Source organism: Chionomys nivalis, chromosome 13 (genome assembly GCF_950005125.1).
Source record: "Chionomys nivalis chromosome 13, mChiNiv1.1, whole genome shotgun sequence".
In the NCBI taxonomy this organism is placed as follows: Eukaryota; Metazoa; Chordata; class Mammalia; order Rodentia; family Cricetidae; genus Chionomys; species Chionomys nivalis.
This window is the reverse complement of record NC_080098.1, coordinates 4087476-4107022: the sequence shown is the minus strand read 5'-3', so window position 1 is coordinate 4107022 and position 19547 is coordinate 4087476. Positions and strand designations below refer to the sequence as shown.

Sequence of the window (19547 nt, the reverse complement as noted above, 5' to 3'; positions counted from 1 at the left end):
TTATATTCATAGTCCTGCATCTGATTCCTGAATGCTGAGATCATAGGTAGGTCTACACAACTATGCCTGATTTATAAACAATCTTATAAATACTAGAGCTTTACTAAGAAAATAATATCTTGGTGAATATTTTCTCAAAGGAAGAAAATATGAGTCCCCAGATCCAGAGCACAGTGGTATGGAATGTTTTCTTTCTTTGTTTTCACTGTCTGTAGTTTAATCTAAACATATCTAAAATAGTTTTACTTTTGACAGTTAATCTTAGTAGCAACCTGGTAGCTACTGAAGGATAGATTCACTTTTATTTTTAAAACTTCTGTGTTTGGTCTGGTGGGATGTCTCAGTGAGTCAAGGCACTTACTGCCAAACCTATCAACCTGAGCTCCACATTATGGAAGCAAAGAACTGGTCCTACAAGTTGTCCATTGACCTGCACACATGTGTGCTGGTATGTACATATCCATATGTGTGCACACATGTACATACACACACATTTAAACACAGTCAAATAATAAAAAATAGAAAAGGTGACTGTGTGTGTTATATACATCTATTCGTGCAGGTTGCCCTGTTGGACTGTGGACAGAATTCAACAGAACCGACTCAACCAAGCCTGTATGAAACCAGAGATGTAGAAGTGGCTCGCTGTGGGGCCCTGGCACTCTGGAGCTGCAGTAAGAGTCACTCGAACAAAGAAGCCATTCGTAAAGCTGGGGGCATCCCCTTGTTGGCTCGGCTACTGAAGACTTCTCATGAAGACATGCTCATTCCAGTGGTGGGGACCTTGCAAGAATGTGCATCAGAGGTGCCCAAGCCATTCTCCCTTATCTGTTTGCCCTCTTCCCGTCATCCTTTTCTTCCTTGCTTGCTTTCCATGCATGTGCACATGGTTATGAGTGTGTACATGTGTGCTTGCAGTTGTGTGGGAACATGTATGTGGGTACACATGCATGTGTGCGTACAATAGGCCAGAGTCTGAAGTGTTACTGGACTGCTTTCCACTCTGTTTTCTGAGGAAGTGTTTCTTACTGAATCCGGAGCTCACCCGTTTGACTTGTCTAACCAGTTAACCCTGGGAATCCTGTCTCCTGAGTGCTGCAATTGCAGGCAGACATCTGTGCCCTCCTGGCTTTTAAGTGGGCATTAGTGATTGAAGCTCTCTCCTCATGCTTGTGTGAGCCCTCATATCAGCCTACTTTTTCTTTCTTTAGTTAAGAAAACAATCTAAATTTTGACATGAAAGTTAAGGATACTCCTCCCTAACTGTCAGCTGTTATTTTTTTAAGAGAAAGGAAACCAACTAATAGCACACTAACTGAACACTACAGAACTTGTGGCACTCATTTTCAGTGTTGGAGAATTCTGTCATTGGACAGATATGGGAAAGCTCGGGATTTGGTGTCTGATCAATTTGTTCAGCACAATCACTCATAAATGTAAATAATTATGTTCACATTACATACGCATAAATATCTATATTTTTATATTTCTAGGAAAACTACCGAGCTGCCATCAAAGCAGAGAGGATCATCAAAAACCTCGTGAAGAACCTGAATAGTGAGAATGAACAGCTGCAGGAACATTGTGCCATGGCCATCTACCAGGTGGGCTGCTCTCCAGAGGCCTTCCTTGCTCCTCTAGTTAAAGGCACTGCTTCTCCATCTACTCAGTGGAACCAGCTCTCCAGAAGCCTTCCTTGCTCTTCTAGTTAAAGGCACTGGTTCAAAACTCATCGTCTCTTCCTCTGGGGAACTGTGTGATTTGTGCACTGTGTCTCAAATATCTGACAGAAAAAAGAAAGGAAGGGGTGATTTGGGCTTGTGCTTTTAGACACCATAAAATAATCATTGTAGAGCCAGTTCAGTGGCAGGGAGAGTGGTGGAGGTTGTTCTCTTCAACACAGACTGCCAGCAAGCAGAGAGAGAGAGAGAGAGAAACAGAGAGAGAGGGAGGAGAGAGAGAGAGAAGAGACAGAGAAGAGAGAGAGGAGAGAAGACAGGAAGTGGGCAGGATTAGCACACTTCCCAAATACTGGCAGTGACTTATTTCTTCCAGCTTATCCTGCCTCCTAAAGGGTCCCCAGCTTCCCCTCAAGCTAGTGCCACAGCATGAAAAACATAGCCCAGGGCAGAGTATGGATTTCAGAGCTAAATCTTAAGGTGCACTTGGGAAGCTGCAATTTAGCGAGTATCCCAGGGGTCTTCATGTGCTTATAGAGATGAGAACGACTATAAGCTACTGTGATGATGACATGTGCTCAAACATACATCATAATCTGATTATTTAAATTCAATAAGATATACATATCTTTCCCACTTTCTCCAAAATTAATTTACTTAAGGTAAAATAGCTCATTTATATATAATGACCCTATGATGCTTTATACCATTTTTTTTTCAAAATTTTGGGAAATTTTTCTTCTACCAAAATCAGATAATAAATGTTCATGGCTATACGTGGATGCTCTCAGTGTGTGGACATCATGTATATACATGTTTTTGTTTTGGGTTTACTTATTTCAGTCTCCATTAACTCTGTGAGGGTTGTCTCCTAGTATACCATTAGAATGATCAGGGCTGAGGTGGCCTTAAAAATGAATGTCTGGCTGGTTATGGTCATGCCAGCTTCTCTATGATCAAGGTGGTCCCAGAGGAAGGCCCTGTAGGAGAGCATAGTGAGGGCAACTGCAAATGCAGTCAGAGACAGGATTCAGTTCTTTTAGGGATTATGTTCTGTTCTTTTTTCTAAGGGTTCAGCAGCTAACCACAAACCATGTGGCTTCAAAAGAATTTTGTTTTCTGGAGTCTGGAAGTGTGTGGTTAAGGTGTTCACAGGATAGTTTCTTCAGAGACCTCTGTCCATGGCTTGCAGCTGACTGTCTTGTCCTGTGTCTTCATGCCATATTTGTGTCTGTACTGTAATAGCTTTTAAAGGACAACCATCTTTAGGTGCTCATCACAATGATTTCATCTCACCTGAACTTCCATTTTAAACCTCATCCCCACACACAGCTGTATTCTGAGGCACTGGGAGTTAGATCTTCAGTTTATGAATTTTGAGAGTATAGTTAAACTCATAGTGTGTGTGTGTGGGGGGGGGGAAATCACTACTGAACCACAGTTGAAATGACAAGAGAAGGTTAATCCCAGGTAAAGTAGTTGTAAAGTCATGATTCTCTGTTGCCATTTGAACTCCTGACCTTTCTCGGTTGTCTTCTACTATTCATGTGTCCCAGGCCTAATTCTTTGCTCAGAATACAAGATCCTTGGAAATGTCAATGAGTTCCCTGCAACTCTGATGCACATTGTTATGTAACAGACATAACTTGTATTGGAGAACTCCCACAGATGAACCTCTTTGACCATCACTGAATGTTTGAGATGCCTTATCTCAACAGCTTCTGGTTTGACTTTTTGTGCAGTGTGCTGAAGATGAGGAAACCAGGGACCTTGTTAGGCTGCATGGAGGACTTAAACCCTTGGCCAGTCTACTCAATAACACAGATAATAAGGAACGATTAGCCGCTGTCACTGGGGCAATCTGGAAATGCTCCATCAGCAAAGAGAATGTGATTAAGTAAGTAAGGCATTTAAGATTCTATAATACGCTATAATAAAATATAATCAAATGGTGCTTTAATAAAGAATTGGCTCTGACTGTAATTGATAATATGCATTCTGAGTTAAGGGGTAGAATGCAAAGGCATTATTAATAAAAGGCCCTTCCCCATTCTTCTGCTCAGCAATTTTATGTGGATCAGGGACAGGAATGATCTTTCTGTGTACATGTGTCCTTGTGAATGCATGAGCATATATGTGTGCAAGTGTATACATCTGAGACAAGAAGAGAGTTGGATGTCTTCATCTGTCAGCCTCATCTGTTCCTCTGAGACAGGCCCTTTCCCTGAGCCTGGGCTTGGGATTTTTCTTATCATCTGGACTGGAAGCCAGCAATCTCTACTTGGAGCTATGGCTGCTGGTGGGCACCACTCGCCCTGTTCGCTAGTGCATGCTTGTATCCAAACTGTGGTTTCTAACTCATTGTAGAGCCATCTTTCCTCCCTTATTTTCCTTTTAAAAGGTAAATGAGTCAGCTGATGGCAACTAAGTACTCTTAAAGAGTAGTTACTTTCTTTTTTTTTTTTTTTTTTTAATGGTGAAAAAGTGTATATTTAGAATTAGCCGGCTGGGCTCAGTTTAGATGATTCCAATTTGGTTGGCAACATTCACAGCATCATAATCAGGAGCCAACCGAACATATGCCTTCTTCTCTCCGTGGGGCCTTATGAGGGTGTTGACTTTGGCCACATCGATGTCATAGAGTTTCTTCACAGCCTGTTTGATCTGGTGCTTGTTGGCCTTGACATCCACAATGAACACAAGTGTGTTGTTGTCTTCTATCTTCTTCATGGCTGACTCGGTGGTCAGGGGGAATTTGATGATGGCACAGTGGTCAAGCTTGTTCCTCCTGGGCGCGCTCTTCCGGGGGTATTTAGGGTGCCTTCGTAGCTGCAGAGTCTTGGGCTGCCGAAAGGTGGGCGATGTGCGGATCTTCTTCTTTCTGTGGCTGTGGACGCCTTTCAGCACTGCCTTCTTGGCTTCCAAGGCCTTCCCTTTAGCTTCGGCTTTGGGAGGGGCAGGAGCTTCCTTCTTCCCTTTCGGCACCATCTTGGCGAAAAGGTGGCCTACCCTCGTTCCCATGGAGTAGTTACTTTCAATTATGATTTTATTTCATTTTATTTTAATTATTTGTAAGGGTTTGGGGTGTTGAGGATCAAACCCAAGGCCTTGTGCTTGGTAAGCAAGCATTTCACCATTGAGTTAAACACTTGGCCCTTATATTTCCACATTTTTAAAAACAAATTATAGAATACTTATCGATTTTATTTATTTTGATTTTTAAACTTTTCTGTGTTTATTTATACATAGTCCCCATGAACACCCTAAGGAAACTTTTTCTCTTTTTGGTGTTTTCTTTAATAAATTTGCATGTTGTAACAGAAAAATCAACTTGCTTAGCAGTATATGATAGAATTATTAGCAGACTAAAAGTAACCCCCATTAATACAAACTTTATTAATGGTAGCAATAAAAATTCATCCGTATTTTGATACATAAACAATGATGAAGTTTACTAGAAAGGAGAAAGAATGTTCTATATAGAAATCAGGACTTCTTAAATATGTTCTTTTATATATGCTTCATTTGATTTAAATACATACTGAAAAAGATCAAAGTACTAAAACTTCCTAGTGATTTATACTGAAGTCACCAGAGAAGACCAGTTAAAGTGTTTTATTTGATATTTATATGTGTATATAATGTTTAGATCAAATAATTCATCCCCATTCTTACCTCTCCATTTTTCCCTTGTCCTCTTCTTCCTCCTCCCAACTTCATGTGCTCTGATTTTTTTTAATGCCCACAGAATCCGTTAGTGATGCCTGTGTGTGCATGGGTATAAGACCATATACTGAATATGCATAGCTTCTCAGAGCCACATACCTAAAGAGAATTGACTCTTGCTCTCCCAGTAGCTCCTCACATTGGGTTAGGACTTCATGAGCCCCTCCCCTGTCCTTGATGGCATTTTGGACAATCTTATGAATGAAGTCCCAGGCTGTGTGAGTTCATATATATAGCTGTATTGCTATGTCCAGCAAATACCATTTGACAATGGATATCTCCTGGTTCTTACAGTATTTCTGGCCCCTCTTCTATGATGATGCATGAGATTTGAGGGGGAGATGATATAGAGCTGAATACTCCACAGTGACTTACTGTGTGCTCATTGACCTGCATGTACTGCAAAAGAAGCTTTTCTGATTAGGGTTGAGAGATGCATTAATTTGTGGATAAAGATTGAAACGTAGAGTACAGTTCATCTCATCATGACTTCCTCTTTTAAAACCCAGTGGACATCTTTTCCTGTTCCTGATCATAGTGGAAGCGTTTTGAGATTTTCTCTGTTTAGCATGCTGTTGGCTGTCATTGTACATTGTTTGTTCATGTTTAGATATGTTCTTTGGAGTCCTAGATCTTCTAGGACTTTTATAATGAAGGGATGTTGGCCTTTTCTGCATCTAATGAGATGATCACATGGTTTCTGTCCTTGAATCTATTTGGTGGCTTGTAATTTCTGGTTTCCACAGATTAGAACAAATCGCTTTTGAAATCTGAGTTGCAGTAGCTCTACTGCTCATTTTGATATACAATGATGCTATGTATATGGCAAAAAGGAAATACATAATGTAATTCATTTTTAAGACATGTTTAATATGAATTGTTCATGTAAACCAATCTCTATGAGAGGAAAAATCTTAGAATGGATTTACAGGTGTTAAGATTCATGTGTGACCATAGCTGTCCCAGAGGCTTTCCAATGTCATGATCCAGAACACGGGTAGACAGCAGGTGGTTGGATGTGGCCATGAGCCTTACTGCTCAACAAGTTTTTGGATCAGCCTTTGAATTGTGGAGGTTAAATGGGGTCTACTGTTTGTTATATGGATCAAAAGAGCATTGAAAATAGAGTAATGAAAATGCATGGCTAAATTAATATAATTATTTGGAATGACTGTTATTTTTCTGAGTACCTTTTCTGCTGACTTTGGACTACAAACAACCTTCTTTCTCTGAACTTAAGGTTTCGAGAATACAAGGCCATCGAGACATTGGTGGGACTTTTAACTGATCAGCCTGAAGAAGTCCTCGTGAATGTGGCTGGGGCTTTGGGAGAATGTTGTCAAGAATATGAAAACCGGGTCATCGTCCGGAGGTGTGGTGGCATCCAACCTCTTGTGAACCTCCTGGTTGGAATAAACCAAGCACTTCTTGTGAATGTCACAAAAGCTGTGGGTGCATGCGCAGCAGAACCAGAAAGTATGGTGTAAGTGGCCTGGGAGATGGGAGATTTTAACTTGAAATGTATGGGGAATGTTTGGATGGTCATCAAATGATCTGTCTCATCACATAGATTTTATGTGCACATATGTTAGACAACATGTTACCACATGAATATTCATGACTTATCTAACCAAAACATTACCTTGAAAGAGAAGTGTAATTGAGCTGGACACTGGGAGGTAGTGGGCTTCCAAAAGCCAATAATTTCTCACGTGGAAAACATGCAATTAGTAAAATTTTCACTGCCCTTTACAGAACAATTATCTTTCCATCTAAAGGTTTGAGGAATATTTCATAGTATCAAATTTCTTGTTTCTAGTCAATTCAGAAAATGTATTTGCATCACCTATAAAATGGCAAGGAAAATGATAAGAATTTTAAGTGGTAACCTTAATACTTGAGTAAATTATTGTGACTTAAAGAAAGATAAGATTTAAATGTAAATTGGAAATATTTGGAAAAAACAATTGGTATTGAATACATGTGGACTTTTTCTATAGTGAAACAGCAATTTACATGGTGTGTGTATTAACCTAATATATGAAATCTAGAGGTGCTATGATGTATACAGGAGGGTGTGCCTAGAGCACATTCAGATACTGTCGGACTTGAGTACCTGCATGGTTGGATAAACAAACGTCAGAGATCCTGGAACCAAGCCCTAGTAGATACCAGAGGATATATGTATATCTTTCTTTATATATACACATCTCTATCTACTTACCTAGATATATCCACCCACCTATGTATTATTTATTTGTGCATCTACCTACCTGCCTACCTGTCTATGAGAGGTTTATTTTAAGGGGTTTATTCCTGTAATTGTGGAAGCTTGGTGAGTTCAAAATTCAGTAAAGGTTGGCTTGCAGACTGGATATTCAGGCTAGTTCTCTGCTGGCAAAATTACTTCTGTCCAGAGAAGGTCAGGTGACAACCACATGGGTGTTAAGGGATGATCTGTGGTTTTCAGTCTGCACCTCAAATGCTAATCTTATGCAAAATATCTTTCAGAGAAATACGTTACATAAGGCTTTCCATATATATATATGGGCCATGAGATCCAGTTAAACCGACACATACATTTTTGCCATCACAAGCTCATTTCTTGTCAGTTTGGCACCATTATGCATAAGAGATATTTAATCTGTACGTAAAGACAATAAGGAGGTTTTACTTTGTCCTTATTCATCCATGAACAACTGGAAATATATCCATCATTTCCCCAAAGTTCCTTGGCGGGTGTTTGTTCTGCTCCTCAATTTCTATGAATTTAATCACTACTTATGTAAAGTAAACAGTATTTAAATATGAGGTTATAAAGTTAGCAAATATGTTATAAAATGAAAGGAACAGAGGAAGGGGGAGGTAACATATAACCCTCCATAAGACATTCATAACAAAATAAAAGACATAACAAAGAGGACTACAACTTCTCAAGAGTTGTCCTCATTGTTACTGGTCACATGATCATACATTACACTATAAGCTTCCTCTGCTATTGTTAGCAGGTGTATCACCTGGCTATGGTTCTTTATCTGTTCAGTGACCCAATTTTCCATTCCTAAAGGGTCCAGAGCCTTAGTGGTTGCCTTAGTTACTTTCTATTGCCACAGTAAGACACCATGACCAAGGCAATGTGTATAGAGGAAAGAGTTTATTTGACGGTTATAATTTCGAAGGGTGAGCTCTTGACCATCATGACAGAAAGCATGGCAGCAGGCAGGCAGGCATGACACTGAGGTGGAAGCTGAGAGTTTAATCCCCTATCCACCAGCATAAGGCATAAACAGAGAATTATTTGGGGATGGCATGGGCTTTTGAATGAATCTAGTGATACACTTCCTCCAACAAGATCACTCTTAATCCTTCCCAAACAGTTCCACCAAGTAGGGATGAAGCTCTTAAATATATGCACCTATGGAGGCTATTGTCATTCAACCTACCAGAATAGCTTTGATTGGATTGAGTTGCCACAGTTTTCCATTGATTTTAACCACATACTATAGCAGCACTAAGCTGAGTCAGGGGATCTCCAATCTTTCAGACATATTATTCCTTTCCCCTCTAGTCTCACCCTAATGGCTCGTTGTTAATCAGTGTTTCCATCGTGTGCTCACTTTCTCCTCTACATCATTGACGTTACACAGGGGTCACATATAACCCTCCATAAGACACATGTCCTGCACATCAGATATTTATATTATGATTCATAACAGTAGCAAAATTAAAGTTAGGAAGTAATAATTTTATAGTTGGGTCACCACAACATGAGGAACTGTATTAAAGACTCAGGAAGGTTGAGAACTACTGCTAAACTTCAAAGATTTGGAGATCCAAGTTGACTATTTAAATGTTCAGAAGTGGGTAGAGATATGTTCCCTAGACAAACAGGAAGTAAATGTTTTGTAGAGTTATGTGATGATACTATCACAATGGCTAGTAGATAAATTCAGATAAATAATTTTTCTGCAGTCACAGAATTCAAGAAATTTTGAAAAAAATTAATAACAAGAACCATTTTAAGAAGCCAATTGTTGCAGAATAAAAAGAGGACAGGGGTCAGGGAAGATGGCTTAGTGGTGAAGTATGGCTGTAGAAGAACCAGCATTCATGTTTACGACCCCGGCACATGATAAAAAGCTGGGGATGGTGGTGTGCTCCTGTGATCTCAGCACTGAGAGGTAGAGGCAAGAGGATTTGGGCACCACACTGGTGAATCAGTCTAGCCGATTAGTGAGCTCCAGTTTCAGGAAAGGATTTTGCCTCAAAAAATCATGTGAAGAATGGTAAAGGAAGATGCCAGCATCTACCTCTGGCCTCTATGCGTGCCCTTCACCATGGTACATGGGTGTGTGTACCCAGAGGATCCAAGTTCATTCCAGAATACACAATTTAAAGAAGCTTAGGGCAGTGGAGTGGGCTTGTAATCTCAGTGCTGGGGATGTGGAGATAGGTGAATCCTGGGCTCTCTGGCAGGCTAGCCCAGGCTACTTGGTGAGATCCAGGCCAATAAGAAAGCCTGTCTCAATAAAAGGTGATCAGCACTAGAGAAACAACACACAAAATTGGTCTCTTACCTCCATATGCACAAGCACACATGAACATACCCAGCGCTGGGAGGGCAGAGAGAGGAGTTCCCAGGAGTTCACTGGACAGCCCTATAGCCAAAATGGCAAGCTTCCTTCAAGGTTTTAAAGATAAAGCTCTCCTTTTCTAAGTCTCCATAAGGTTTAGATATCCTAAACTTGTTGTACTGTTTCTGGCTAAGGTTCTTCCTCCCGTCTTGAGACCCATTGCATCTTCTGAAGAGAACTATTCCACTTGCTTTCTGGATTCCAGGTCTACTGCTCTGTTATTATTTCTATTATTTTCTTCAGTGGCACTGATGTGAAGATGAGCAATTATAATTCAGATCTTTTAGTGCCGTGTTAAGTTTGAATTTTGTTTTAAAGTCAGTTGAGAGCCATTGAACGTTTCTAAACTGAATAGACACAAAACATCTTAGAGGATCACTGCAAGTCAGAAATAAAGGTAACTTATTCTAAGCCTGTGAAATATGAAGTAATGAGGAACAGAGAAACAGATAGGTGCAAGGGTTGAGAAATATGAGGAGATGACTGTTGAGTTGTAACGAAGAGTGGGAGGTAAAGGCAGCAATGAAACTGTTCCACTCCCGGATGCAGGGAATACAGCCAGGGAATAACCAGGGAACCAGAACTTCACAATGGGCGAGAGTTTGTTAATTGTACATGGGAAGCCTAATCCATATCTAGGCTGAATGTAGCCACTCCACAGGCACTTACTACCTACTGAATGATGATGAACTCAGCGGCACTTCTGTAGACACTGAGGTTCCTGTGACTTCAAGTGACCAGGCCAACTAACCAATCTGATGTTCATGTCTAAAGCTTAGGATAAAAATGTTACCTGAATAACATGTTTCATATTGAGTATATAAGTATATATTTCATATATTGAGTATATAAAGTAGGCATGACTTAGTCACTGAATCATGGGTGACATGTAAGATTACAAGGAATAAAATCAATAAAAAGCAAAGCTAGTTTTGAAGGAAAATTATAGGGAAAAGAGGTGAGATGGGTAAGCCAAGAGTTGTGGCAGAAACTGGAAGAGGCATTGAAAGACAGAAACAAAGAAAGAGCTTGTGAAGGAAAGAACTTGGTTAGAAGGGGCCGAATGCTCTGGTTTTCCCACAAGTGTTTTTATAAATACACTAAGGCAATTTTAGAAGACAATATTTTATGTTTGGTAAAAATCCAAACAATATTACTCTTAGAATTATATTTCAGACAGGGATATTATTGCTAGAATTTTTTGATTTATTGCTTCTTTGAGCTGTTAGCTGAATGTAAGGAAATGGTAAATATTCCTATTTTTGTTGATTATACATAATTCATTGGTTAGGAACTAGTTTTGGTGAACAGCAGCTGTATATGTCACTGATCCATAGTTATGGCTTATCCTTGGGTCACATAAGTGTCTAAACATGTACAGTCTCAGCACAGTTTCACTAACTACAGCGGAGTACATGAACAACTCTCAGTAAGATGAGGGATGCCATCTTCATAATAACGGGTTATGGAATCATGTGACTTCATGATTAGAAGTCTCCTTGGGATGTGGAAAATAGCATAACAGATATTAAGTCTGAGTAAATAGGTGTGTTTATAATGAATTTTCCGTTTTTCTTTCTTTCTTTTTGTGCAGATGATGTGTGTGCATATGTGTGTATAAATATCAGTGTGAGCATACAAAAGCATGCATGTGGAAGCCAAAAGACAGCATTAGCATGTGTCAGTCTTCAGGTGAAGACTGAAAATCGACATGTAGTGTAAATTAGCTGGACATAAAGCCTCATGGATCTATTTGCCTGTCTCCCTAGCATGTAGTTATAAACAGACACCATCATACCCAATTATTGTTTTCTTGACATGGGCTCTAGGGACCAAACTCAGGTCCTCCTTCTTGTAAGAGAAGTACTTCTATGACAGTCTTAATTACTTAGACACCATAACCAAGATGATTTATAAAAGAAAGCAGTTATTAGGGCTCATGATTCCACTATGACCATTACATTGAAGAGCAGTCAGGCATAGTATCGGAGCAATAGCTGAGACTTTACATTCTGATCCACAGTCAGTGAGGTCAAGAGAACTAACTGGGAATGGCTTCAGTCTTTTGAAACATCAAAGCCTGCTCTTCAGTGACAAACCTCCTCCAACAAGGCCACACCTCCTAATCTTTCCCAAACATTTCCACAAACTAGGGATCAAATTCAAACAAATGAGCCTCTAGGGGCCATTCTTGTTAAAACCACCATACTGATTCAGTCATCTACGTAGCCTTTGATAGCTTTTTTATGAACTAATAAAATGTTTGTGACATTTGTATAACAACATAACTGTCAAAATATTATAGAGTTTTAAGGTCTGTTCAAAGCTATCATGGCTTAGATCTTCTCACTCACTGTTTTTTTGTGCATTTGATCTCTACAACTGAAACTGAACATGGCTTAACAAGTTCTGTTAGCTGTGTTTTCCTGTCTCTCTTCTTACATAGCTTGTAGTTCTTGGAGTTTTGGCTTCTTAAGGGCAGAAGTTATATTACTTGGTACATCAATCCTTACTATTTTTTGTAGGTTGTGACTTTTAATATTCCAGTTGCTGTTCTTGCTCATGTTTAATGCATTTGGAGTTGTTTTTCTGATTTTCATGATACCAAGATGTTATCTCTGCTTTCCTAATTGTTTGTTTGCCTGTTACATCTTAGGCTAAACTTTCTTTCTTTCTTTCTTTCTTTCTTTCTTTCTTTCTTTCTTTCTTTCTTTCTTTCTTTCTTCTTTCTTTTTTCTTTCTTTCTTTTTATTAAGCTCTACATTTTTCTCTGCTCCCCTCCCCTTCAACCCTTCCCCCAAGGTCCCTATGCTCCCAATTTACTCAAAAGATCTTGTCTTTTTCTACTTCCCATGTAGATTAGATCTTTGTAAGTCTCTCTTAGTGTCCTCATTGTTGTCTAGATTCTCTGGGATTGTGATTTGTGGGGTGGTTTTCTTTGCTTTATGTTTAAAAAACACTTATGAGTACATGTGATAATTGTCTTCCTGTGTCTGGGTTACCTCACTCAAAATGATGTTTTCTAGCCCCATCCATTTTTCTGCAAAATTCAAGAATGGATAAGAAAAATGTGGTACATTTACACAATGGAGTACTACACAGCAGAAAAAAATGATGACATCTTGAATTTTGCTAACCTTTTTCTTAATATATTTCATTGGTCTTTTGTATAGAGTATGTATATGGATCTTGTTTGGTGAGTTGAATAAACAAACATTTAGTTCAGTAAATGAATTAAGCAATTCACAAATGTTTATTGATTATCCAAACTAAAATGTTTGAACTCAATAAATGCCATGCTTGTAAATTAATTATAATCTGTAGAATTTGTAGGTTTACAGTCTTTGCTCTTTTGTTGTTATTTAGAATGTTTTATGTTTTTATTTTAGCAGCTATTATACTTACAAATTTTTATAATGCTCTTATTCTGTTGAAATGACATTTTTATTGTCTTTTTTTTCTACTGGATTTGGAGATCACTGTTTTTGCTAGACTGGCTGGCCATATATCTTCCCATCTTCTCTCCCCAATTATGGGGTTACAGACATGCGTCACCATGACTGACTTTTACATGAATCTAGGGGGATCTGAATTTGGATCCTCATGCTTCTGTTGAAAAGACTTCAGGAACTGAGCCTTTTCTCCCACCCATACTGCTATCTTTTTATTCACATTTCCTCTAAACAGTAATCAGTAGGTTTGCTCTACTTTTCTTTTCCTTCTCCCATGGTTTAATCACATGATACTTAATGCTTACTGTTCAGACATTATTATTCCAACCTGTGCCCCACCTTTTCCATAATCTTAGATCAGTGATTACTTGTGTGCACATACACTATATGGCAATACATCTATGCACACAATGCGTATTAATCATGGGGTTCTTGCTGAAGTTCTGTTCATATTTTAATTATTTAGTGTCTTCCAGTAGAGTCATAAAAGATGGCTAATTGTGACTCAGGGTACAGAAGTTCTTATGGGTTAGAACTGGATTTAAATGCATGCTTGGATATTAGCTTGATTAGCTGTAATGTCTTTAGCTCCCACTCTCTTTCACTAAATTTAACTATGCTGTTTTTCTTTTGTTGTCTTGCCAGAGGTCCAGGTCACCTGTTGCTAGATAGTGTTCCCTAGGGATGACATGGAAAATAAACCCATGAAATCCCAGCAATATGGTTGCCTGAACAAGACTAGTATAATGATAACACCAGATAACATGCCAACAGGGACATGGTCACACTCCTGGAGGAAAAGCTACAGAAAGTCAATGACTGTTGAAAGAGGGAGAATTAGTTCCTTCTAGGGATAAGTTCCCATGCAGAATACCCAACCCCATGTGGTCAATCTAGAATTATGTACATATGAACAGTGTTAAATGGACTCATTAAGTGATATATGCATGTATAAATAGATATGTAGCAATAATAATTTAAGAAGAGACCATAAATTTGAGAGGAGAGATGTGGAGTAGCTTGGAGGAAGGGAAGGGAAGGAGTGAAATAAAGACAGTGTTCGTGTATGTTCTCAAACAAAAAACACCCAGATACCTTTGTTATGTATGATTAAATACATTTTTTTTAAAAAATTAGTCTAATATTCATCTAATTTGTCTTTGTAAATTACTTTATCTCTTTGAGGTCTAGAAAGTCCTTTCCATAAATAGACAATAACCTCTCCTTGTATATAAATGCGTACTCTTTTGTGAGCCTCATTACATTTTTGTCATGTGAATATTGGGCTTGCCAGCTCTGGTATGAGTGTTGGTTGGCCTGAAATACAGCTCATACAGAAAAGGCAGAATGGAGGATTGATTTTTCCTTTAAATACAGAACCAACTTTCAAATATACAAATAATCAGAGGCCCCCAAGAAAATACAGTAGCAAAAAGAGCTTTTACTTTACTTTCTATTCTTTTCTTTCTCAAAAGAAAAAGAGATTAAAAAATCACACACCTTCACAGTCTTTTCAGTTCCTAATGTTTTATGCAAAATGACTGGTGTGTGGATCTGAAATCCTGATGTTCCAAATTTCCTATTGTATCAAAATAGTCTCAGCATCTCAAGGATAAGTATATGCTGTAACAGAGTTAAATGCCATGTTCTTTAGAAGATATCAGGGTGAAGTCAGTCATACCCAGGATTCTAAGAAATTGTGCCCAACATTTACTTAACTGGCACACAAATTTCCCACAATCCATCCCACATTTTCCTCCCGCACATAGTAAAATGAACATTTGTTGAATTTATTGTCACTGGGCCCAGTGTCATGTGACCAGGCAGTGAAAGCCCCTTATACAACACACACAAGGATGGAATTAAAGCCACCATGGGATGGAGAACTCGAACTTTACTATGTTCTGTGGTTCAAATATAATTATGTTGTTTTTATATGGCTTTAAAAGATTTTTTTGCATTGGGTTTATTTGTTCTTTCTAAAGGAAAAAGTCCAGCTATGCTCATGTGTACACAGAAGAGACTTAATCCCTCTTCAGCTTCCCAGAGACACTTGTTGTAAAATCAGGGTCTGTGAGCTTTAAGAATTTATACAAAACATGAAGTCTATGGCTTCCTTATTTTCAGTCTTGGCATTTTTTTATTTTACATTTTCCTCATTTTTCAATTGCATGCTTTTAAAAGCATAGAGATTAAAGTTAAATAAAAAATATGTCATTAAATAAGTCACTGACTCTTCCAATTTTTATTTTATTTTACTTTATTTTATATGTATGGTATATTGCTTGAATTCATTTCTGTGCACCACTTTGTGAGCCTGGTACACAAAGGGGAAAGAAGAGGACATCAGATCCCCTAGAACTGTGTTTATAGCCTTTTGTAAACTGCCATGTGGATGCTAGGAATCTAATCCATGTCCTCTAGGAGAACAGTCAGTCTCTTAATCACTGTGTGTATACACGTGTGTGTGTGTGTGTGTGTGTGTGTATGTGTGTACACATGTGTCTACAGAAGTCAGAAGTGAGCTTAAGATTCCCATGGACCTGGAGCACAGGCAGTTAAGAGCTACCAGATATGGGTTCTGGGAACTGAACTCAGGTCTTCTAAAAGAGCAGCAAGCACTCTCAAGTGCTGAGTGATTTCTACAGCCCCTAAAATTTCCTTTTCAAACAAGTGCTAGGAATTTTTGATTTGAGGATTGAGTAGGTGTTTTTTCTCCATATTAAATGAAGTCAGTAGTGGTATATGTATGAGTCGGTACCTGCATAAGTGGATGACTCTCTATTCTCCTTGTGTGAAAAAATACATGTGTACACAGTGAAATGAGAGCAGTAAGTTATTTTTTATATATTATGAATAAGTGCTCTGTATGCACACATGCATGCCAGAGAAGGCATCAAATTCTATCACAGATGGTTGTGAGCCATGTGGTTCCTGGGAATTGAACTCAGGACTTCTGGAAGAGGAACCAAATGTTCTTAACTGCCGTCTCTCCATCCCAGAAGTAAATTCTTAAGCTGTGAAGTGTGATAAGTACAAAGAAAAGTGTGCCACGCAGGTGAACGCATTAGTAAATTGCTGGGAAGGGAAGCAAAGAATTAGAACATTGCCATTACTCTGCCCTGACACAATCACAGACTGCCCCAGGAAGTAGCCAGACCTCCATCTGTGGTCTTCTCCTTCCTTGCCCTTTTTTATTATTTGCATTTTGTTATCTTCCTGAAAATAGCTCTACAGATTGACATTGTTCCTGTTCCACGCATGTGTGAGAGGAAGCTTCTGGTGTGTGCTGGTTTTGTCTAGTTTTAATTGTTCCAAAGTGATAGGTCATTTTATGCCTAATTATTCATTTTGAATTTTTACCTCTGTGTACATTCACCCGGCCCCCAGCCAACAGTTGAAACACGGTTTCCTACTAATGTTTTATAATTAGTTGTTATGCTGAACCTAACCAGCCCCTGTTTGATTTCTGGCTCATTTTTCACATTCACAGTATGATGTTCTGTTGTGGAGTAGCATAGACAGAAGTTTTTCTCCTTTTAAATATAACTCTGTAATTTAATGCAGTTGAATTTATCATTTTTTAATTTTATGACTATTGGACTAATTGAAAAATGAGTTACTGGTCCATTTTTTAAAGTGAAAAAGGTCAAAGTTAATTTTTTGTATAAATCCCAATATGTAACATGAGCAGGGGCCAAGCCTGCTTGTTTGTGTTTATGTCCTCCCACCAGGTCCCCCACAACTGTTTAGCCCCAAAGAAAATCACACATAGGTCTCCATAAATTATAAGCTGATTGGCCCATTAGCTCTAGCCTCTCACTGGCTAACTCTCACATCTTGATTAACCCATTTTTCTGATCTATGTTAGCCATGTGGCTCAGTACTTTTTCAGTGGGTCAGATCACATCCTGCTGCTTTGGTGATCTGGGCAGGAGTGGGAGGAATCAACTTCCTCCTTCTCAGAATTCTCCCGTTCTCATTATATCATTTCTATTTCCTGTCTGGTTTTCCCGCCTATATTTCCTGCGTGGCCAATCAGCGTTTATTTATAACGAAGAAAAACATCATGAAGTTGTGCCCTAATTTTCTTTTTTTAATTGATTTTTATTGAACTCTACATTTTTCTTTGCTCCTCTCCCTGCCTCTCCTCTCCTTCCTTTAACCCTCCCCCCAAGGTTCCCATGCTTCCAATTTACTCAGGAGATCTTGTCTTTTTCTACTTTCTACTTCCCATGTAGATTAGATCTATGTATGTCTCTCTTAGTGTCCTCATTGTTGTCTAAGTTCTCTGGGATTGTGATTTGTAGGCTGGTTTTCTTTGTTTTATGTTTAAAAACCACTTATGAGTGAGTACATGTGATAATTGTCTTTCTGGGTCTGGGTTACCTCACTGAAAATGATGTTTTCTAGCTCCATCTATTTTCCTGCAACATTCAAGCTGTCGTTATTTTTTTTCTGCTGTGTAAATGCACCACATTTTTCTTATCCATTCATTTAGTTGTCTGGTATTTTATGTTTTTGTCACTTGGGTACATTGGCCCATAGTTCTGTTTTCTTGTAATATTTCTGTCAGATTTTAGACATTATAATATGTAAACAGGGAAATTAGGGCAGGGACCCAAGGAAGAAACTGATACAGAGTCCGTGGGGGATTGCTGCTTACTGGCTTGCTCTCCATGGCTTGTTCAGCTTCCTTTTTTATAGTACCCAGGACCACTAGCCCAGGAGTGACTTCACCACAATGGGATGGGCCCTCCCACATCAATACCTAATTTAAAAAATGGCTAGTATTCCTTTCACTTTAAATTGCATCCAATTTTATGGTATTTTGCATTTACACATAGGTGCATTGGTTCATTTTATTTTCTTATAATAGTTTGTCAAGTTTTTATTTCACCATTATGCAGCTTTTATAAGACATTGAGAAAGTATTTTTCTCCTTATTCTCTGGTAGAATTTGTATATAATTATTCATTATTAAATATTTGATATAATTGAGTAGTAAAACAATCTGGACTTGAGTCTTCTTTATTGAATGGACTTGGGTATTTGATTTTATAAATTATGAATTATATTAGATGTGGTACTATTTAGACTTTCTACCTTTTTATGGGTCAGTTTTGTTAACTTTTGTTTCTCAAGAAATATGTTCATTTTATTTGTTTAATTTGCTAGCAGAAATTGCTCATGTTCTCTCTCTCTTTCTCCCTATCCTGTTCTCTCACATGGAAGGCTCATGACCCACTTAACTTTTTCTTTGGAGTCTAACAATTCATTTACAGCTACCATGATGACATTACCCCCATATTCCCCTCTGGTGTCTTTTCTTCTTTACAGAGAAACACAGTTGAACTCCAGTGACTAAACAATTAAACAAAATGACAGCCCCTCTTTATTCAATTATTGGCCATCAGCAATAACTTCCCAGGATGGGTGGAGCTTCATTGGTAGTTCTATTCATGATGGGAAGTTGGATGCTTAAATCTTATGGAGGTATCTGTACACGCTTTGTGTCCATGATTGCAGCTGTTGGGTCTTATCTGGATAATGTTTCATGATCCTTCTCCCCATCCTCTAGCTTTTAAATTACTTCCATCCCTTCTTCTGTGATGTTCCCTGATTCTAGTGTACATGTATGCACATGTGCATATGTGTGTCTGTTTGGTTTAAATGTCCCATTTGGGCTAGAGTGCTCAGCAGTCACTTATTCTCAGCACTTTGGACAGATATGAGTGTCTTCATTAGCTATCACCCTCTGGAAAATAAAAAGCTTTCCTGCCCAGGTTGTGTGAGTCTATGAGTATAAACATAGACATTTAGAAGACTGTTTGATTGACAGGATGTTCACTGGGAAAAAAATAGTATGTTCCCCTTTAGAACCATGACCACATGACCTCTGCATTAATAAGCTTTCAGCTAGGCCTCTACTACCGGATGTGTATTCTGTCCTGTGGATCAGGTCTCAGATCGCAAGGTGGCTGTTTACTTACCAGGTAGCCAGACCACTATTGCACCAGTGGACATATCTATCATGGCAATGACCCAGTTTTAAA

The 19547-nt window shown here is 38.6% G+C and overlaps 2 protein-coding genes across 2 annotated transcripts in view; one reads left to right on the top strand and one right to left on the bottom strand.

Moving 5' to 3' along the window:
- Positions 1–19547, top strand: part of LOC130886082 (outer dynein arm-docking complex subunit 2-like) — a 119547-nt gene that overhangs the window by 4271 nt on the left and 95729 nt on the right. Inside the window, exons 3-6 of the mRNA XM_057787985.1 lie at positions 563–805; positions 1494–1604; positions 3422–3576; positions 6646–6888. Coding sequence (XP_057643968.1) covers positions 563–805; positions 1494–1604; positions 3422–3576; positions 6646–6888 — 752 coding nt within the window. The remainder of the gene's footprint in view (positions 1–562; positions 806–1493; positions 1605–3421; positions 3577–6645; positions 6889–19547) is intronic.
- On the bottom strand, positions 4197–4667 carry LOC130885869 (60S ribosomal protein L23a-like). The gene has a single exon (XM_057787680.1). The coding sequence runs from the start codon at positions 4665–4667 to the stop codon at positions 4197–4199; it is 471 nt and encodes a 156-aa protein (XP_057643663.1).